The sequence below is a fragment of the Catharus ustulatus genome, chromosome 21 (genome assembly GCF_009819885.2).
Source record: "Catharus ustulatus isolate bCatUst1 chromosome 21, bCatUst1.pri.v2, whole genome shotgun sequence".
Classification (NCBI taxonomy): Eukaryota; Metazoa; Chordata; class Aves; order Passeriformes; family Turdidae; genus Catharus; species Catharus ustulatus.
The window spans coordinates 10,975,190-10,996,838 of record NC_046241.1 but is presented as its reverse complement, the minus strand read 5'-3'; the positions used below and the strand labels follow the sequence as shown (position 1 = coordinate 10,996,838).

Sequence of the window (21,649 nt, the reverse complement as noted above, 5' to 3'; positions counted from 1 at the left end):
TGAATGGTGATTCAGGTTACACCAAGGAACAAGCATGTGAAAGTAAACTTCCTGACAGCTACCGGGTGGATTTGGTCCTCAGCATGTGCACATAAATCCCATCAGCTCTTACTGGGAGAGTGCACGTGCACTCTTGTACATTATAAATAAAACACTGATTGCAGTAAAATCAAGAGCCAAATTCCCTCCTTTGATGAGCGAGGATGGCTCTCACTGAAGCCAATAGGAATTGCATGTTCATGAGTTCATGTCAATGTTTGCAGAGGAAAATTTTGTGCATATTAAAGAAAATATTATATTTTGGAAACAAAAATAATTACTTCCATGACAAGTATTCTGTTTGCCTGTTACAGGAGAATCAGGGCACAAACACTTATCAAGTCCTGAAGAAATGTGCTATACCTTATTTTTGCTGATATCAACGGCATTTAATCAATTTGTGCTACAGCAGTTCTGCTGTATCTGTGAGGAAGATCACTCTAAAATTTCAAACCCAAGAAAATAACAAACTGAAATTAGTCATATTCACAATCCCCTTACTGTAATACAATCTCAGAAAAGTCTACTTGTTCGCTGCCCACAGGCAAATAGTTTTTGAAAGGTAAAACCCCCGTTCTGAGGGAGGTGATGAGCCGTGCCCGAGTGGGCTGGGCTGCTGCATGCCACCGGCACTGCTGGCCTCAACCCTGCACCCTCCGAGGCAGCAGACACTTCACTTCCAGGGTTTGGTTCAAAACAACCTGCATCAGAGCTGCACAGCACAGCACACGCGGTGTTTCCTTGTGAGATGCGCTCAGACACGAGCAGGGCCGCGGCAGCGCTCGGGTGCGCGTGGGCCTTGCAGGAGCACAAACAGCTACCAGGGATTGGCTTTTTAACAACCAGAGTCTATTTTGCAAAATGGCTGTTTTAGAGCAGGCTGCAGAGGCCTAGGGCAGGAGGCTGGTGCTCCCACCCTGCTCCTGGCAGGGCTGGGGGCTCGGGGCTGCTGGGCACGGCTCGGTGGGTGCGCCGAGAGCCAGGCACGGGGAGGGCACAGCTGTGTTTAAGAAGTGTAAGTCTAGCTAAAGCAAGTCCAGGAATGTAAAGTAAACATAAGGTTGATATGTAAAAATATATATATATATTTTAATGGAAAAATGTAGAGTATCTGTCTCAATTTTCTACTGAATTCAAAGAGGCTTCTAAAAGCAACAAATAGTTTGCCTGAACAAGGCACTGAAGATTCAGATCTATATTAGCATGTTAGAAACACCAACACTGCATTCCAAACAAAAACTCTGGCTCATTTTACCTTATGAGTATTTTCATCTTTTTTTCTCTTGAACTTTCTCCTCTCAGACTCGGAAGTCTAGCTTGGCTTTCAACATTTATTTGAAGTTAGATGTGAAGCTGTTAATGCATTTTTTTAACTTAGTTACTAATGGCGAAAAGTGATGTCTCCTTCCCAAATGTAACCAGTGCTGTTAAGGCTCCATTGCTGCAAAATGAGGTTATCTCCCTGTTACATTTTATAAAATACTGTAACTCAGAAAATATCTCTGCTTTCTAAATGAATTCTAATACTTTTTTATCAAAAAGGTCAGTTTCCATTCATAGCTTTGGCTATACCAAACCACAACTACACAGTCTGCAAGGTGGATATTCAATAAAAACCTCCTGCCCACTTCATTTAGTTATTTCAATTCACCTGGAGAAAGGAAAATTCTGTTCCTAATTGCACCCATTTATCTTGAGACTCCTATGGTTCCCTCCTTTGGCTGCTGCAGACTCAGCTGTTGGGGCTCACGACACATGGTTACTTGCAACTAATCTTGTCCTTTGTTTCAAAACAATTGTGGAAATTTCATGTCTGCAATGAACAAGAAACTGTCATTTCATTATGAGTCAATCTTTGCCTTGTGAGTAATGTAATCACCCCAAATCATGCCAAAACCCTTTCCTACCACACCAAACCATACCAGAGCAATACTTGGTTTGTTTACTTTTACTGGAGATTGCTGATCAAGTCACTTCTCCGTTTTATTTATTTATTTGCTTGTTTCTTACCTCACTTGAGCATTAACACCATTTATTATGTGGGAAAAAAAACTGTAAGCAAAGAGAAGAATTTTTCTGTTTTTTGCAAGTCTGTCATTCACCCTCGTACACCTTGTACAGAGGACGCAGCAGCGGCCTTTTTCCATCTTGCTGGGCTCTGAAATCCACAGCCTTTCTCTGACTCTGCATTTTATGCAACTCGTGGCATGGTCCAAGCTGGCCCAAGCAGTGTAAAATCCTTTTCTAATTTCGCCCTGAAATGTCGCTGTTGTATTTACACTCCCCTTGTCCCCGAGCTGCCCCGAGCCCCGCGGAGCTCTGCCCAGCCCGGCGGGGACAGCGAGCCCCGAGCGGCACGGCAGAGCCCCCGGCTTGCCCCGAAATGCCCCGAGCAGCACGGCAGAGCCCCCGGCTTGCCCCGAAATGCCCCGAGCGGCCACGGAGCCCCCGGCTTGCCCCGAAATGCCCCGAGCAGCACGGCAGAGCCCCCGGCTTGCTCCGAAATGCCCCGAGCAGCACGGCAGAGCCCCCGGCTTGCCCCGAAATGCCCCGAGCGGCACGGCAGAGCCCCCGGGCGTGCTCGGGGTGCAGCCCCGGCCAGCGCTCCCTCCCAGCCGGGAGGGCCCCGCGATCCTCGGGCTCCGGAGCCTCCCAAAGCTCCGCTGGCCTCGCACCGAGCAGGGGCTCAGCTCTCCCCAGCCAGCCCCTCGCCATTCCGCAAGGAACAGGCACTAAATAAAACCGAATCAATTCTTGTTACTGCAAGAAATAGCAGATTTAGTATAAATCCGAATTTTGTCTGGAATGAAAAAAAAAAAAATCACAGCTGCGTTAGGAAAAGCACACTCCTTTTTCTCCCGAATACTTCTGCCCAGATATGTGACCAAATGAAGCAGCCGCTGGCTAAATCTGCCCCCCCGTTTTCAGGTTCACCAGAGCAGTGAGCACTTTAGAGATACCAGGCTTTACAGGCTGCTCTAAAACGGAGGGAAGTGACAGGGGTGTGTATTTACCATTGAAATACACTAATAACATAATTAGTTTAAAAAGAGACATTGTAATCCAGCTGTTTTATCATGATATATTATTGATAGTTGGAAAAGGGATGCATGCCTTTGAACTACCTCAAAAATTTAGACCAAAAAAATAACAGACTCGGTTTCTAAACAGAATGCAAAATATTCCTGTTTGTTGTAAGTGAAGAAATTTTTGCAACGTATTTCACATGTACGATTTTTTCTTTTTCTCAGGGTAGAAGTAAAGCACTCTAATTTATACTCCTGTTAATCTAATTGCATATTGTCTATACTGCACAAAGATCTTCCCTATCGTTTTCTGCCACGGATCAGTGCAAATCGCCTCTTTCCATTGCGATTATTTTGTCCAACGTTCCAGTGACTGCAGCAGCAAACCAAAATGTCTCCCCAAATGCTGCGAGCACATTCCACGGCAGATCCCCGGCAGCGCAGCCCGGCCCGGCGGGTGGCCCGTGGCCAGCGCGGCCGAGGTGCTCCGGGCCGGGGCCACCGCCACCCGCGGGGCCCGAGCCCCCACGGCCACGGGCTGACGTCAGCCGCTCAAACAACAGCCACATTTCCTCCGGGGCCTCGGGATCCGCAAAACTCTGCAGTTTGTACGGCGCTGATGAGACCCACGGAGCAGGGCTGGTGGGATTTGCAGAAAAAAATGCCAGAGTGTTCCAGTGACTTGGAGAAGCATTTTTAGTGGATGACATAACTTTAATCATTACTCCATGTCCTGGGCATGGGCTTGGGCTCCTCGTGTCTCTGAGTTTCACCTGGTTTCTGTGCTGTTTCCCGTGCCCCGCGCACACGGACAGTGCCCGGCCGGCGCAGGGCGAGGGCAGCTGGAGGAATCCCCGGTTCTGCCGAGCTCCCGGGGCTGCACGGCTGCACCCACAGCCGAACAGCTCCTCCGCTAAAAACAAAACAGGAGCACTGGAAACACATCAAACCCTGCCGTTAGCAGATCGCTTTTGTCCACCGTGCATGCGGCAGAACCCGGGAGCTTCGGTCCCTGCTGCTCCGGGTCCCACCACATTGCACAGCCCCTGCTCTGCGAAGTCACAGACCCGAGGGACACTCACCCACGGGAGCTGCTGCTGTATCTGGAACATAAAACGCAACTGAACTGAGAAACATCAGCGTGCTACGCTGGCGTGAAAGCATTCCCAAAATGTGGGGAGGGCAAGGCTTCCCCGCAGCACCGAGGCTCCGTGGGGTTCCCTTTCCTTTCCTCTCCTTCCTGCGAGGGACGTGCTGCTCCGTGCGGGCTGCACAGCAAAACCCAGCCCAGCCGACAAGAAAGGACTCCGGGATGAGGAACAGAAATACATGGCGGGTCTTTTTTTAACAGCATCCAAAAGTGATGCTAAAACAATACCTGACACGTCTAGAAGAACAAAAGCCTGAATATTTCTCTTTCTCACCCTCAGCAAAACTTAGAATGCATTAATGAAAAATTATTAAATAGCTGTGGGTGTTTGCTATCTGGTCCCTTGAATAAAAACCTGTTTTAGAGCCTTTATTTCCAAAACTAAAACCAGAATACAAATCTTTCTATAAATTATATGCATTGCTTACACATGAAATATATATCCTGGGACAGATTTTTCATAACATATCTTTTTTTACTATCAGCAAGAACTAGGGCAAATCGTTATATAACACTGGGCAGTGAGAGAAAAACAAACCAGAAAAGCACAATCACAAAAAAAAAAAAATATATATATATTAAAAAAAGGAAATACACAAATGGAAAAAAATGTAGCTAAATACTAACAATTTGTAGTAGAAAGCACTGTTATGAGCGATACAATAAGTAAATTCATTTAAGCAAAGAAGCAAAATACAACTACCACAAGACTTCTATTTTTGAAAAAAAAAATTGTGAAGGTTTCAGTTTGTCAGAAAGAAAACTACTTTTAAAGAAAAAAAACACAGTGCAAGTGTAAGGTTCCAAAAGTGCAGCAATTTGGCAAAGTTCTAATTAAAATAAAAGAGATTCTGCTTGACTGGGGCTTGTGAAAGCCAGCTTTCCCTGGTGCCACTGCTCAGCCTTTTTTTTTTTTTTTTTTTTTTTAAAATAAACCTTGCCACCAAATGCACCTGACCCTCAAAATCCTAAATTTTGGCAAAATAAGTACTTTGCATTAACTCAAATGTCAGTATGTACTCATGCAAGAATGTGTTCAATTCCATCTTTAAAAAGAGACCAAAATACACGCCCAGCTTATCCCACTGACATACTGATGATATTTTTGTGATAAATTACATTTATCAGGCACCTCTGACTACTTCAAACTGGGCTTGGGCTACTAATCCACCTCCCCCAGGACTTGCTGTAACATTCCAAGCACAAGGGTAGCTTCACACAGCCAATATTTTTCTTAAAAAAAAAAAAAAAAAAGGAAAAAGAAAAAAGACAAACTGTTTTCACCCTTCCCCCTAAGGTGAAATGCCCTCATCCAAGGATGGGCAGCAATCATTCCTGACCTGGGAAAGGTGTAAGGTCTGATATCTGACCCATCAGAAGCTTGCTTTCATTAGAAAGATGAGACACCATTTTCCCAAAGATATATACACAGCACTTGATTATAGTCCTGGGAGTTCTGTAGAAATCTGACCTTTAAAATTATATTACTACGTACAGAAAAATCTATTTAAGGCAAATTTCAGGAACTGACATATTTAAGTAAACTTTATTCTCCTGTTTTTATTTTTCCCAGATATCTGTAAATAGGACTCAGGGTAACGAAAAGCATCTGATAATTCTGATCCCTGTCTTGTTCCGTACCGGTTCCATTCCACCCCACTAGCCCAAGGCATTCCCGCTGAGCACACAGGATTTCCCAGCCCGCTGTCCCAGCATCGGCTGCATCCTCTCGCTGCAGCTGCCTCTCAGAGCTCGCTCATGGCTCCGCTGCCCCCAGCGTGGAGGATGAAACTGCCCCTCTGTGCTGCACAGCCCAGGGCCACTTGCACCGACACACTGCTATTTTTATCCTCTAGCTACCATAAACGAATATTCCTTCAGCTCCGAAAGGGCACACAATCCGTGTCAGCACAGTTTCACATGTTTGCTCTTTTGGGCTAATAAAATCTCAGAGAAAACAAATTTTGATTTAGCGTGTCTCCCCTCCCCTTCCCGTGAGCCGCTGCCGCTGTCAGTCCTCGGGGGCACACACAGCAGGGCACCATGTCATGTCACACTAGGTGCTGGGATTCAACAAAGGCCAACATGTTGATATCTTTTTATTGCTCGGCAGCCTGGTTACCCCATTTTGCCCCTCTACAATTGGACGCTTTTGGGAATACGGGAAGTTCTGAAGCGGTAACAATTCTGTTTTCAGTCAGAAAAGTATTTTTGTTTTACAAAGTAATAGTCTCTGATCTTGCTTTTTGGGTCACTAAGTACAATTCTTTATTTTACAGAAACTAAAGTTGGGAACTTAGAGGGTACATTTATTTGCAATTAATGGAAATATTTACATTGCCAAATAATGCTCTTTCAGGTAGCCTGAAGACTATTTAACATTCTTTACTAATTAACAAAAATATGTAAGGTGTTACTACCTACAGAAAAAGAAGTTTCGCCGATCCACAACTACAGCTACCACGGGGTGGTTTATTTTGTGTAGAAATGAAAGGCAAAGCCGGTGGACGGGGTCTCTAAACCAGGCACGAGAAAACCCTAAAGGTGCCGCAGCCCCAGCCCCACGAGGGCGGGATGGCGGCGGCCCACGGGCGAGCCTGGAGTTATTCCCATGCACGGTGCCCGGGCCGTGCAGGACTCTCTGGGAGCTAGCGAGGGCTGCAGCATGAAATAACATGTTTTGTTGTAATTCCTAAACAGGGGGACATTTATCTGGGCCATTTATACAAGAGTTATAACCCTCACAATATTTATACTCAGCATGTCATGTTAGCATTTACTACCCGTTTCCATGGAGATGGATTTTCATGCTGTAGCTATGAAATGCACATTGTTGCCACTAAGCCACTTCAGGCCTTTCTGGATGCCTGCTGAATGCCTGACAAAAGTTGATGCAAACCAATAGTTGTTGTTCTTTGTTTGTTGCCAGACTTCTAGCAGAGCCATATTATGTCCTAGTGATTGAAATGCCCATGTTCGCCCCCCTCCCGGCACAAAAAGGATCCTCAATTTAGGTGACAAGCATGAAGTGGGCTTCTGCAGGGGAGGGCGGCCCGGCGCGGGGCCGGGCTCGTCCCTGCGCGGGGCCGCGACGCGGCGGGGGCCGCTCCCGACAGCGCCTGACATTTGGGGATAAAGCCGGAATAAGAGAGAGCGCGGACAACGCCGGGGCCGGGGCTCAGCTCCCGCCGCTCCCTCGGCCGCTCCGCGGGGCCGGCCCCGCCGCTCCCTCGGCCGCTCCGCGGGGCCGGCCCCGCCGAGCCCCCGGCCCCGCCGCCCGGCCGTGCCCCGGGCCGTTCCGCGCTGGGGCTGGCCCCGGGCCTGTGGCAGCGGCGCCGGGACGGGGCTTGCGGCGGGCAGGAGAGTGCTGCGGGACGGCTCCGATCGCAGCGCTGCCTGCGCAGCCCGAACCGGGCCGGGCCGCCCCCATCGCCATGCCCTCCGACGGCACCGCGCGGTACCGGACCGCGGCGGGCCCGGGGCGGGGGGCAGCGCCCTGCCTGCGTCGGACGCCACGGCTTGGTGTCTTCGGTCCCGTTCATGCCCGCCTCGCAGCCTACGCCGGGGTCCCCGCTCGCCGTGGCCGCCACCCGCAGCCGTGACCCGGTGCCGGGCTGCCCCGCTCCGGCGGGCACGGGCTGCGGCCCAACCGGGAGCACGCCCGGAGCCCGCGCGCGCCCCGGGCCGGGCCGGGCCGCCCCGGCGGGACCCCCGCCGCCCCCCGCGCCCTTACTGTTGGTAGTCCTGCTTGCAGTAGAGCTTGCGGTCCCGGAAGTAGCAGCTGGTGGTGAGCGCCTGCTGGCACGCGGCGCACTGTAGGCACTCCTCATGCCAGGAGGACTCGTTCACCCGCATCAGGAACCGGTCCGAGATGGGCCGCTGGCAGCCCTCGCAGACGGCCTGGTGCTGGCACTCCGACCCTGCAACGGCAGACGGCGGCGTCAGGCGCCGGCCCCGGCCCCACCTGGCTCCGCTCCCAGCCCCGACACGACCCGGCCCCGCTCCCCGCTCCCCGTTCCGGGCAGCGCAGTCCGCCCGGCCCAGCCGATCGGTAACACCGAGCTCGACGGCTGCCGCCGGCCCCGCGCCCCGCACCGGTCGGGGGCTGGGTGGCCGCAGTCCGCATCAGACCGGCCGGGACCCTCGGAGCGCAGCCCCGGGCACCGCGCGTTGCGCGGGGCCGCTCTCGGCGTAGTCGAGAAGTGTCCGGCAACTCACCCAGCAGCACTCCCAGCGTGGCGGGCCCCGAGCGCAGGGGGTGGTCTTCCATTTTAATGCCGTCCAGCATCTTGGCGCAGTCCGGTGGGCCCCGCGGGAAGCACCTCTCCAAGGACTCGGGACCCGTCGCGATGTCCATGAGCGGCGGCGCGGCCCGGCGCTCCGGGCGGCGGGGAGAGGCGCTGCCGGGCGGCGGGGCCAGCTCAGCCCCGCGTCGGGCCGGGCGCGGGGACACTCTGCGGCCGGGAGGAAGGAGTCGCTTTTATTTTTATCTGGAAGACATGAGGAGCGTTTCCTGCCCGGGCTTCCAGAGACGGGGGGCAAAGGCAGGAGCCGGCGCCGCCGCCCATGGGGCCGCCCCGCTACACGGGCGCGCACATGCCGCGCACACGGCGCCGGGCAGCCGCGGTGTCACCTGCTCGCCGGCAGCGCCGGACCCACGCCCTGCTTGGCGCGGAGGGCCCTCCCGGGGCGGGCCGTGCCGGGCGGAGCGCGGGCCGGGCGGGGCACGGGGCTCCCGGCGCTCCCAGCCCCTGAGCCGTGCGGCGGCCCGAGGAGCCGCGCCGTTTAGAGCAGGGGCCGCGGCGGAGGAACACACCCCCCGGCGCCTCACCCCTCCTCAAACTTGCTGACATTTGAACTCCATTGGTGCGCGGCGTATCGCTGCGCCACGGTGATCCGTCTCCTCGACGTCAAATAGTGCCCTGTCCCCGCCGGGCCCCCGCGGCCCCTGAAGCGCGGCGGCGCCCGGGGCGGCCGGCTCCGGGCACCCCGGGGCGGCCGGTGGCGCGGGCAACGCGGGCCCGGGTCGCGCCCCCGCGGGCCGCGGAGGGGTAGGACGATCTTGGCTACCGAGGGTGGCGGATGAGCGGGCCCCGGCCGCTCCGCTCCCCGGTCCGCGCCCCGCGCTGCTCCTGGCCCGACGGCGGCTCTTGGCTCCTGCCCTGTCCGGGGTAGGTAGCAGCGCGCGTCCACGCCGGGCCGCGGGCAGGGAGCGGCAGGACCGTCCCTCGGGGCGTCCGGCACCAGCGGGGACGCGGCTCTGTCCCGCGGACGGCGGCAGCGCGACGGGCCCCGGCGGGCACGCGGGACGGGGCACCGGGGATCGCGCCGCTCAAGCCCTTTTTGGAAGGGTGGCTCCGAACCGTGACGGCTGCCAGCGGGAAAGCTCCGGCGGAGCAGCGGCCCGAGGGCTGCGGTGCCGCAGCGGCGGCGGAGCCCGTGCCCGCTCCCGCAGCAGCGCTGCCCGCTCGGGTTGGTCGCGATCGCTTTTGAACGCGCAGGGCTCGGTGCGGTGCGCGGCGCGTGCGTGTGCGGGACAGCCCCGTCCGAGCTCCCCGCGCCGCGATTCCCTCCGAGGAAAAACCCGACGGGAAAAGAGACCCTGCGTGGAGCGCCCGACCCCGCGCCGCCAGCTCCCCTTTCGAGTTTTTTTTTCTTTTTCGTTTTTGTTTGTATCTTTGTTTGCTTTTTCCGCCTGATACCGTTAAAAATCTAAATATGAAGAAATGAAAATCCATAAAATATTATTGAGGAACTTCTTAGTATGCAATGATCCTGCCAAAAGAAGGAGTGTGTTTTGTAATGCTCCCAAAATATTGATACCTAATAAGCAGGACGAGTGTTAACTTGAATTACTTAATGTTTCTATTTTGTGGGTCCTAAGATAAAACTTTTTAAATGTCGTTTTCGTTCGGAAGAAAAATCTTTAAAAGAAATTCGTCACTGTGTTTTAGTAAATTATTTTGGAAAACTGTTTTCAGTAATAGAGCTTATTTGGTTTTGTTGTAGACAGCAGAAATCGGAAAATCTTTGTCCTTAATGCTGAAAAAATAATATATGATTATTTAATTCTAAGAACAAGACAAAGGCTGCTGAGATTTCACAGTTCAGTCAGCGGCGCAAAAGCTGCTCGTTTGCATTAATTTTTTATGTCCCCTTCCTATTTTCACAAAAGGATTCAGAGTTCTCCATCACACAGGGCTTCCGTCAAATTATCTTCTACAATTGCGTGGAAAATTAAAGCCCCTGTTTCCACAGGAGTTTTCATAAAATCTCGCTATAAAAGAACGAAAAATACCTTTCTCAAAACCCAACGAGTAGGCAGCGCTGAGCAGCGGGACCGGGAAGCAGAGCGAGAGCCCCTAGCCCTGCACCCGCAGCAGTAATTCCAGCTTTTTTCGTGGGCTCTCACTCGCAAATATCACACTAAAGGTTTGTTGCTTCTGTCCGTGTGTGTATACGAGCACTGCGCCGGGTAATTGTTATCCCCGCTCCTGCCCCGAGAACAATTCGATGAGGTGTTGTATAGGTTTATATAATGCTTTTAACGAAAAACGAAATGCAATTAAAACACCCACGCGCAAAACCATCACAGAAATAAACCCAAACCAGGCTAAGCAGCCCCACCTCCCCGCGGCTTCCTTCGAATTGTCCTTTTATTTGCAAGGCAAATCTCTTTGTTTTGAGTTAAATTTGAGAGTCGAACACGAAACGCTGCCGGTCCCAATCCTTCCCGAACGAGACAGGAGGAAGGAGCCATCGGGATAACTAACCACGGCCGAGCCCACAGCACCGACTGCCCCACCCGCCGCCGGGACGCGCCGTCCGGTGCCCGCTCGGCCCGTCGGTGCCGCCCGGTGCTCACGCCCGCGGTACCGGGGAGCGCAGCGGAACCCCAGTCGTGAGCGGGACAGAACTGCGCGGAACCCGAGAGGGCCACGGGCGTCTCCGCACGAGGGAAGGGGGAGGCCGGGCTTTCTACGCTTGAGCGTGCGGTGCCGGCGGACGCGTGGGTGTCTGTGCAGTCTGTCTGTGCACATTCCCGGCTGCCTGGACGCGTATTTTCCCCGGTTACCGACGGGCACCGCCCGCTCCCCTGCTGAGCCGAGCACGAGCAGTGCCCGGCGCTCCCCAGGCCGCGGTTGGGTGCGGGCCGTGCGGTCAGTGGTGCGGGGAGCGCTGGCCGCGCGGTGTGCGGCCGGAGCGGCGGCGCGGGGCGGCCCCGGCGGGCGCTGACCCCGGGCCCGGTGCCCGGTGCGGCGGGGCCGGGCGCCGCCTGCCCCCTGCTGGCGTGCGGCGGCACGGCAGGGGCTGCGGGGTCAGCCGGGGCGAGCGGATGGGCCGGGGCGAGCGGGGCTGGCCGGACCGGGCGCTGTCCAGAGACGGCGGCGCTTCCCACCCTCGGACGGGCCGGACCGGCCTCCAGTCCAGCGGTGCGTGGCCGCCGACCCCGGCTCTGCGGCACCGCGGCTGCGAGGCGTGGGGGGAGCCCCTGGCAGCCGCATGCCACCGGCTCACTGTGTCCTGTTTTTCTCCACCCACAGTCGGACTCTACAACTCGCACCCCTGAGGAGCCCCGCTCGCCAGCGGCCGACGCCGGTGTCCAGAAAAAAGCCCTTGGCGGGAGCGTTCGAGGAGCCGGAGCCCCGGGCTGCCGGCACGGCGGACAGCTGCCTGGCTCCGGCACTGGCACGGACACCGGCGGCCGCCCCTCGGGCGGCCTCGCTGCCGGCTGTCCACGGAGCTCTCTATGCTTCCCGCAGCAGGGCGCTCCCCAGACCGGGTCTGCAAACCCGCAGCTCCGACCGAGCCCCCGGCGGCGGCACCGCCGTCCGGTGCTTCCACGTCCCCGGACCTCTCCCCGGCCGCCGACGTGCGGGGCAGCGGCAGGACCCGGCCGCGTTGGCTCGGTAGCCCTCGTGGAGCATCCCCGGCCCGGGAGGAGCTGCCGCCGCACGACGGTGACTGATCCAGCCCGCGCTCCCCCCTCGGAAGGATGGATGTGAACGAGTTACTAAGTGTAGTTACTAATAACAATAACAATAAATTATCGGACTGCTGCTCAGTAATGCAAACAAATGTTTCGCGAACCACGCGGAGTCTCCCCGCGCCTCGCAGCAGCCCCACCGGGACCGTCTGACAAGCGGCTGCTCCCCGGCCCAGGGAAACGACCCTGCTCGCCCGGCGGCCGCACGGAGCAGGTGACAAGGCCGGCGACCAGGGACGGGGCCAGCCAGGGTGGCCGATAGCGGAGGTGGTGCCGGCGGTATCCGGCAGAATGCGGTCGGAGGCCGCGCCGCGTGAAAAGCGGCGAGCACCGAGCCGGTATTTTAATTAAGCAGGACTCTTTGATATAGGCCGCTTGATGCTATCTATCTCTGCGCTCTGTTCCCGTCACGACAGCATTCGGGTAGGAAAATTGCTGAGCGAGGCGGGTCAGGCAGGGCGTCGGGGCCGCGCCGAGGAGCCGGAAAGCCCCAGGGAGCGGCGGGTGCTGGGAGTCCTAACCCCGCCGCGGTGCGGTGCCGCCGTGTGCCTTTTCGGGGGGCCTGGAGGAACGGGAGCCAATTTACCATGATTAAAGGCGCAGGCGAGGAGGCGCCACGCATTTGCATGCGCCTTCATCTTCCCTAAGTGGATTTTTGAGGGCAGCGCGGCAGACAAGCTCGGGCTCCGCATTCCCTCCGCCGGTGGAGCGCCCGTCCGGGTGGCCTCGTGGCACGGAGGGTCGAGCCCCCGGCCCGCCCCGAGGAGCCGCAGGACCGGGTCCGGCACCAGGGCCCCCGCTGCTCCCTCCGCCACCGGCCCCTCCTGCGGCCACCGGCGGCTCCGTGCTCTGCCCGCCACTAACCCGACGCCGGGCACGACCCGCAAGGGCTGTTCCTGAGGTGGAGGCTGTTCCTCAGCCTCATCAGCCCCCCGGCTCTCTCTGCCGGCTCGCACAGCTCTGGCGTGGGCCGTGTCCCTCACCCACCCCGAGCCGCAGCGACCCAACGGGCCGGGCCGGCGGCGCAGCCCCGGGACAGCAGCGGCGGGTGCTGGGCTCGGGTCCGGCTCGCAGCAAACGCCAGCGCTCTCTGCGGCCGCTCGCCGGGGGCAGGGACCCGATGGGGCGGGCGTGACAAGCCCGGCTGGCAGCAGCGTGTCGCGCACATGTGCCCCCGCGGCGACCGATGCCAGGTGCGAGGCTGGGGGCAGAGTTTACCGCCGCTGTCTGACGGCACCGCGGGTTTCTCAGCCCAGGGGGTGTGGGAGGGGTCCTTTCCCAGTTCAGGGCAAATACCTTCGTTTCACTGGGAAATTTAACCTCTCCTTGGAGCTGGATCCATTATACGGGTTTAATATCCGCTCTTTTACAGCTCGGTGTTGTAAAATGCAGCAGCCAGGTCTGTGAACTCTGACATGTGCAGCCGGGAGGGGTTGGGGGGACGACAGGACCTGACGGCGCGGGGAACGCCTGCGAGCGAGCCTTTCATCTGCGTAGCCTCTGCACCGGCCCCGCGGCCGGAGCGGGACGGGGGCGGCGACGCCCCCCACCCCTGCTGTCCGCCAGGGCCCTCGGGGCCCCTCCGCGGCCGCGGGCTTCGGCAGCCCCCGAGGCGTTTCCGGGGGTCTGGCGGTGCCCCGCGGCTCCCGGGGAGCGGGTTGGGCCGGCGAGGCAGAGGCCGTGCCCGCACCGGTGGCCTTGCCCCGCACAGACACTCGGCAGGTGCCCCAGGAGAGCGGGCGGGGGCGAGAGCACCGGCGAGCCCGTGCGGGCGCTGCCTGTCCCGGTGCCGGCGCTGCCTGTCCCGGTGCCGTCCCTGTCGACGGGACGAGATCCCGCAGGGACACGCTCGGCTGAGCCGCGTCTCCCGAGCTGGCGTGAGCGGGACAGTGGGACGGGAAAGGACAAGGCTACCCTAAACTTCTGCTTTTTCTCCCGAGAATCGCCAGGTGCGTGGAGTAGCCGGGGAGGGGGCACCGGTCCAGGGCCGTCTGCGAGGCACGACGAGCGCTCGGCGCCGACCGGGCGGTGTCGAGAGCGGGGCGGGAGCCCGCTCCGCCGGTTCGGCAGCTGGCAGGGCTGTCCGGCAGGATCCCGGCACCGCGGACCCGCCGCCCCGCAGCAGTGTCCAGGTTCCCGGTGCAGCAGGGCCGCCCGTGCCCAGTGGCGCTGGGAGCCGTCGGGCCGGGCCGGCGGCGAGAGCGGCGGGACCGCTCGCCGGATGGGAGCGGGCTCCCGTCAGAGGGCCGGTTCTCGGAGGAGGAGGGAGCTGGCCGCTCCTCTGCTTTTCCGAGGCACTGCGGGATCGTTTCTGTAGGTTTAATTGAGGAATTACAGCTCGATTTTCAGGGGAAAAAAATAACAAAAAGGAGAAATCGTTTCCTTTTGGCTCTGGGAGGCCTCTCCGTTATGACTCACGCTCCCCCCTCGCCCTGCCGAGGGGAGCGCGGGCCGCGGCCGCCCCGAGCCGCTCTCCTCGTCCCACCGGGGCCGCCCAGAGCTCCGCTTAGGCCAATGGAGAGCGTGGGCCAGGCAGGACCGCTCAGACATCGCTTCACCTCCGCGCCCTTTGCGCGCCTACGCAGCGCCGCTGCCCCGGCTCTTGTTGAAGAGACATTAAAAAAAGCGATGGGGAGGAAGAGGAGAAGGGAAGGCAGCAGAGGACTGTGCCTGCAAAACGACGTCGCTTTTACGTAGAGATACGAACAGCGGGAGCTGCAGGCGACAGCGGTGCTGCGGCTGCTGAGGCTCTCCGGAGCCGCCTTTGTCAATAGAAAACCATCACGTACCACGGGAAGTATCAGAAGCCGCGCGAATAAGCAGCGCTGCTCTGAGCGGAGCGCTCCGCTCTGGTTTGTATTAGCGATTATTGTGCTGTCATTAAGGAATGCAGGGGTGGAAGGATTTGCTTTGGGACTCGAAACACACGCGGTTCAAGGGAGAAGCAAAACGCTGCAGCCTCTGTGCCGCACAGAAATTGGGGATAACCTGAACAAACCTCGAGAAAGGCGAAGGGGGAGCCGGGGGAGGCCGTCCCTCCTACCCCCCAAGTGGAGCCCAGTCCCGGGGCCTGCTCCTGCCCCGTTCCCCTCCTGCTCTCCAGCACCTCGCTCGTCGCGCCGAGCGGTGCGTGATGCAATTCCCAGCGTGGGATTCCTCACCTGCTGCCAGCTGATCGCTCGGAAGACGCACGTGAGGCTGCAAGCTCTTCTGGCAGCGTTCCCTTGTCCTCTCCCCTTTTCTTGCATGTCTGAGTTACCTGACATGCCAGGTGCGGGCATGGTGAAACCCGGAGCGGTTCTTGGAGCGCTCCGGGGCCGGAGGGCTGCCTGCTCTCCTGCCGGCGGGCATGGACGAACACGGTTAATTTTTCCTCCCATTATCAAAAGCTCAGCTTATTGCTTACTGTTTCTATTTATCTCTAGACGTAAATTTATGTAAACTCAGCTGTGGCATCGAATTGTTGAGAAATGCCTTTCCCAAAGTCTTTTCCTGAAAGAACTCCTCTGATCCTGCCGCTAAAAAGTTATCATGGACAATAAGCACTTTCACCCTCAGCCTCAGTTAGCCAGGGACAGATGAGTCTCTATGACACCCCTTCCCGCAACACAGGCTTACTCAAACGAGCCCCCTGCATGTTTTTCGTTGGAGTCGCGGTCACCGATTCTGCCTTAATCGAGACAGAAGGCGGTTTTGGTGTCTTGGGGCTCCGCGTGTGAAAACGGAGAGAAAGAGTCAGAGGGAGATGGAGCAGGGTGCCCGTTCCTTGACCAGTTTTGGCTTTGCTCTTTCCATAGGGATGCCCCGGGTATTTCTGAAGTTCTGCGTAACAGACTGGAAAGATGTTCCCCAGAACCGAGAATCTGTGCGGCACACGCGGGCCCAAACAGCCACATTTACTACAGATTGGAGCATCCTTCCAACCTGGGTGAAAGCGACCATAAAGAGAGAACTGAAGACTGGATCAATAACTTCAAAGTGTGATTTTCGATGTGATCCCTGTGGATATGAACGCATTCGCGTTTTCAGCCACGGTCACCTGAAAGCTCGGTCGGGGTCAGCATACCACCCTCGCGGGAATGATCTTATGTTTTAGACCAAGCAGGTTCCTTTGCAAAAACTCTGATTTGTTCAATCACTTGCCCGCATAGAACGAGTTCCATGCGTGCCCAACTCCTCATCATTGCTTAAACCCGATTTAGAAAACAAAAAACCCCAACCCCTCAATCCCAAGCAGCCCATCACATAAACGGATCGATAAATGCATTTCCACTCCCGATTCTGGCTGCGGCGGTGCGATTGAGGCAGAGGGGCACCGCAGCAGAGCCCAGGCTGCGCTGCACGGGCGCGGATGAGCCCGCAACAGAACCAGCCCCGCACCAGAGCCAGCCCCGCACAGAACCAGCCCCGCTCCAGAACCAGCCCCGCACCAGAACCAGCCCCGCACCACAACCAGCCCCGCACCAGAACCAGCCCCGCACCACAACCAGCCCCGCACCAGAACCAGCCCCGCACCAGAACCAGCCCCGCACCAGAGCCAGCCCCGCTCCAGAGCCAGCCCCGCACCAGAACCAGCCCCGCACCAGAGCCAGCCCCGCTCCAGAGCCAGCCCCGCACCAGAACCAGCCCCGCACCAGAACCAGCCCCGCTCCAGAACCAGCCCCGCAGCAGAGCCAGCCCCGCACCAGAACCAGCCCCGCACCAGAACCAGCCCCGCACCGGAACCAGCCCCGCACCAGAACCAGCCCCGCACCAGAACCAGCCCCGCACCGGAACCAGCCCCGCACCGGAGCCAGCCCCGCTCCGCAGCTCCGGGGTTCGCCGGGCTCGGGGCCCCGGGGCTCGGAGGGAGAATGAACAGCAGCACAGGCAGGAGAGAGCCGGCCTGCCCCGCCGCCCGTGCGGTTCCGCACCTTCCCCCTTCCCTGCCCCGGCCACCGAGCCGGTGTCTGCTGGGACACACACCGAGCTCAGATTCTGAACTATCAACTGCACTTGGGCTCCTGGGTCTTAATTTTTATAAGTGACAAGGAATAAAGCCATTGCTCAGGAACGTAGAGGCAGACCGCGTACGCTGAGGGGTTTGTGTGTGAAGGTTCTAAGATTTTGTAAGATTTTGTAAGCTTTTGCAAGATTTTGTAAGATTACTCTGGGGCCGATGCAGCCCCTTAGAGCGGCACCCAGGCTGTCCAGGTTGGTGAAAGGAGAGGCGGGGGTCGCACAGCCAGGCTCCCCCCTGCACGGGCAATCTCGGAGCGCACAGAGCGCACAGAGCGCACAGAGCGCACAGAGCGCACAGAGGTTCCCCCGAGCCAGCTCCCCGCCACCAGCGCTCGGAGCCCGCAGCGCCTTCACAATTCCCGTGCTGACACCTTTTACCATAGAGAATCTTTTCCCCTGCCTTTCTGTGGGAAGCGGGAGTTGCAGTCCAAAGTGCTAAGAAAAATTGTGCGTAATTAGTAAAATAATACATTTAAACAAGACATTAATTGAGATCTATTAAGTTATTGATAAGATATTAAAATGCTGCTGTTAAATGGGAAAAAGCAGGTGTGAAGCTTGCAAGATGTTGAATTTTCAAGATCAATTCCACAAAGAAGATAAAGAAACATTGCACGTTATCATTTTGTTGGGGAGTCCTAAAGCATCTCTGCTGCCGGAGCAGGAGGAATAGAGGGCAAAACACGGTACGGATGAAGAGGAATTTTCGGGGTAACATTTTGCTTCCTTGTGGCAGGTGAAAGACATACAGAACAGTTGCTATTGGTGATTAAACAGAGTTTACAGCACTGTGAGATATGGAACTGAAAACATCGTATCCTCGAACAAGAATGTGTGCTTCTAAAATATAATTACGTTGGAAAAAAATAGTATTTTAATTTCAATTACGATTGTTCTACGAGAGACAGATGTGAACTGCTAAAATGTTTATAATGTAGCTTAACAATAAAAAAGAGATATTAAAGAAATATGTGTCACTGATGGGATTTGATTGGCATGCTGTATTAATTACGTGACTTTCACCTCTGAGACTGCTGTTCCAATCCTGACAGTGTCCAGGGAAAACAATTTAAAGTTTGTTTATATATTCTAAAATTATATAAAGCCAAGTAGGCATCTTAAAAAAAAAAAAAGAAAAAAAAAGAAAAGAAAAAAAAGAAAATAAAAAAAAAAGAAAGAAAAAAGGATTAATTTCACTGCAGTGAAATACTTAAAAAGGAGGATCTGCTAACACATACATTTTGGTCGCCATCCTACAACATTAATCTGGAATATTTACAGTTGCTACTGCATGCATCTTTTGGAATGAAGTGGAAGATGTTACCCAAATTTCTCTCACATGACACACCGAGACCTGCATGTCTCCAGCAGGTGGAGGCAGGAATGCCGCTCATTGTTAGTGAATTAATAGAAATAAAATAATCAGCAAGGAGAAGCCAGTTCCAGTAGCGCTAAACCAAGGTGCTCAAAATCCATCGCTTAGCTTTAGAGAGCTTATCAGAGCAGTTTAAAAGCACGGCATCTTAAACCATCCTTTATTTTCATTCCTAGTGCCTAAAGCATAGGGTCCTTTCTGGATGCATTTGTAAGTTTTCTTTGCAGCCAGAAAAATAATTTTCTTAACCTTAAAGCCTTGCTCAGGATGTGCCTGTGTGCAGGGAAAAGCCAAAAGTTCTCTCGACTGAGCATCCCAAGTGGATTCTGCATAGACTGAGTGGAGACATCCCCGAGCACAGAGCCAGAACCAACATCAACACCTGCATTTCCAGGGCAGGCTTCTGGCTTTAGCAGGGACCCCGTGCCCTGCAGCCATGGGCACCTCCCATCCCATCCCATCCCATCCCATCCCATCCCATCCCATCCCATCCCATCCCATCCCATCCCATCCCATCCCATCCCATCCCATCCCATCCCATCCCATCCCATCCCATCCCATCCCTGTATCCCATCCCATCCCTGTATCCCATCCCATCCCTGTATCCCATCCCATCCCTGTATCCCATCCCTGTATCCCATCCCTGTATCCCATCCCTGTATCCCATCCCTGTATCCCATCCCTGTATCCCATCCCTGTATCCCATCCCATCCCATCCCATCCCATCCCATCCCATCCCATTATCCCATCCCATCCCATCCCATCCCATCCCATCCCATCCCATCCCATCCCATCCCATCCCATCCCATTATCCCATCCCATCCCATCCCATCCCATCCCATCCCATCCCTGTATCCCATCCCTGTATCCCATCCCTGTATCCCATCCCATCCCATCCCATCCCTGTATCCCATCCCATCCCATCCCTGTATCCCATCCCATCCCATCCCATCCCATCCCATCCCTGTATCCCATCCCATCCCATCCCATCCCTGTATCCCATCCCATCCCATCCCTGTATCCCATCCCATCCCATCCCATCCCATCCCATCCCATCCCATCCCATCCCATCCCATCCCATCCCTGTATCCCATCCCATTCCCTGGGTGCCAGGCCCTTCTCCCCTGCGTGCAGAGAGCACACCCAGCTCTGCCAGCTCTCCCAGCTCTCCCAGCTCTGCCAGCTCTGCCAGCCCCCACGGGCTGCGGGAGAGGAGAGCTCAGCTCTGCTGAGGGGAGAGCAGTCCAACTCTTACTGTCACTACAGGATGGAAACAAAGAGAGAATAAGCCATTTATTTAGAGCCTGAAGACCTTTGGTCAAAAAACCTCTTTGGCCCTGAAGCTCCCACCGAAAGTTAGGGCACCCTCTTGGACCAGAGCAGAGCAGAGAGCCGGCGCTGCACTGGGGCAATATTTGGAACCATAACCCCCATTTTAGTCTGTTCTACACGTTCCATGGCCAGGCATTTTATGTGATTTGGATACAACTCCACTGGTACATTAAAGTTTATTGGCCTTGAAAACAATGGCTGCATCACTGCTGATAGAAGACTTGGTGTTACACTGTCAGTGCGTATTTTATTTGATCTCAGTCTTAAATAAAACTCAGACCTTTGGACTCCATACTGAGTTGGACTTTAGCCTTTTCCTGTAATTATCTCGTGTCTTGTTAACATTTTATGAGCACATCTGCTTAAATAAACTTACTTGATGTGCATTTGTTTTGGCTGTAGCCTTCTTCATAGGATGGACATGCTTTTCTCTTTGTCTTTTAAAAGAAATCAAAATAAAACTGAACAATGGGATTGCAAGAGGAATAAATTTAAATGTAGTGTTTGTTTCATTTAACAACAATACAACACAGTTGAAATCAAATAGATCTGACAACATTATTTATGAAGATTTAATATTTATGTGCTAATTGTAGAACATTTAGGTAATTACAACTCTAAAGCACTGTTTTGTTTGCCAGTTTCATTGACTAATTGACATTGGAGCACCACGGCCACAATGTGTGTAGTAGAAATGGACTGTACAGAAGGCTGGAGCTTTAAATATTTTTAAAACTATGCTTCTAAGCTTTTTATTCACTTCCTGAATACTTTTAGAGGAATATTTTCATATCTTTCCCTGTTTGCATGAGAAGATCTGACTCGTTTGTTTCTGTCTCTGCGTGGTCACAGCACGTGGAGGTGGCACGGGAAGGAGGAGACCTGGCCAGCCCTTCCCTGGCACCTGCCCAGGTGTGCAGGGAGAACTCACCTGCAGGAATCCCCCTGCAACCAAGGGGCCTCACACATCCCCCAAATACCGCTGCAAGTCTGTATCAAACTGTGCAGACATTCACCTGCTCCAACAGCAGAGCTCCAGAGCTCTCAGTGAGGAGCAGCACAAGCAGCCCGATTCTGAGGAGCCACCAGGTCCGTCAGTAACTGTCCTGCATCAAAACCAGAGGCATTGTGAGCACTGGACTCGAGTTTTTTTCCATTTCTCCTGGTTAGCAAAGTGTTTTCCCTCAAAACACAGATATCAACTATCTTACACCAAGCCAGCACATATTCTAGAATGTGCCTTGGGCAAAATGTTATTGTTCCAACATCCACTGCAGCAGAGTTTGCTGAGCACACACCACCTCCACAGCTCGGGGACCTGCAGGGCCCTGGCTGGACAAGTCAGTCTTACATCCACAGCCACAGTTTGTTCAGAGGGCCTCAGAACAGGAATGTGCCAGCACACTACAGAGCATCGGTGCCACCTTCCATGCACCTCCTGCCGCTGCTGACGAGGAGGCAGCGATGTCTCTGTGCCCCTCTGAGCCTGCTGCCCAGCAGGAACGCTCTGAGCCGTCCTTGGGCACGCTGAGAGCAACTCCTGCCTGGCTGAGCGACTTTTCGGGACTCACACAGGAGGAAGGAACATTTCAGTGCTGAAAACCCTATTGCCACCCTCCCAGAATACCTTCCTCATCCCTCAACTTCCCAAAAACATAATACAGATATCCTCTCTCCCTTCCACTATGTATTTCATCCCCCAAGATAAATTGCCTCCAACTTGTTACTTTTCCAAAAGT

At 55.4% G+C, this 21,649-nt stretch overlaps 2 protein-coding genes across 2 annotated transcripts in view; one reads left to right on the top strand and one right to left on the bottom strand.

Moving 5' to 3' along the window:
* LMX1B (LIM homeobox transcription factor 1 beta) overlaps positions 1–8,833 on the bottom strand; it is an 87,985-nt gene extending 79,152 nt beyond the window's left edge. The window contains exons 1-2 of the mRNA XM_033077829.1: positions 8,434–8,833; positions 7,949–8,135 (exon numbers count right to left, since the gene is read on the bottom strand). Of these exons, the coding sequence (XP_032933720.1) occupies positions 7,949–8,135; positions 8,434–8,572 (326 nt within the window). The 5' untranslated portion in view covers positions 8,573–8,833. The remainder of the gene's footprint in view (positions 1–7,948; positions 8,136–8,433) is intronic.
* Positions 8,834–9,246: 413 nt separating this feature from the next.
* On the top strand, positions 9,247–18,171 carry LOC117005827 (translation initiation factor IF-2-like). Its single transcript, XM_033077888.1, has 3 exons — positions 9,247–9,386; positions 11,760–12,416; positions 16,000–18,171. Exons 1-2 carry the CDS (start codon positions 9,298–9,300, stop codon positions 12,127–12,129), a joined length of 459 nt encoding a protein of 152 aa, XP_032933779.1. The 5' UTR covers positions 9,247–9,297; the 3' UTR covers positions 12,130–12,416; positions 16,000–18,171.
* Positions 18,172–21,649: the final 3,478 nt, after the last annotated feature.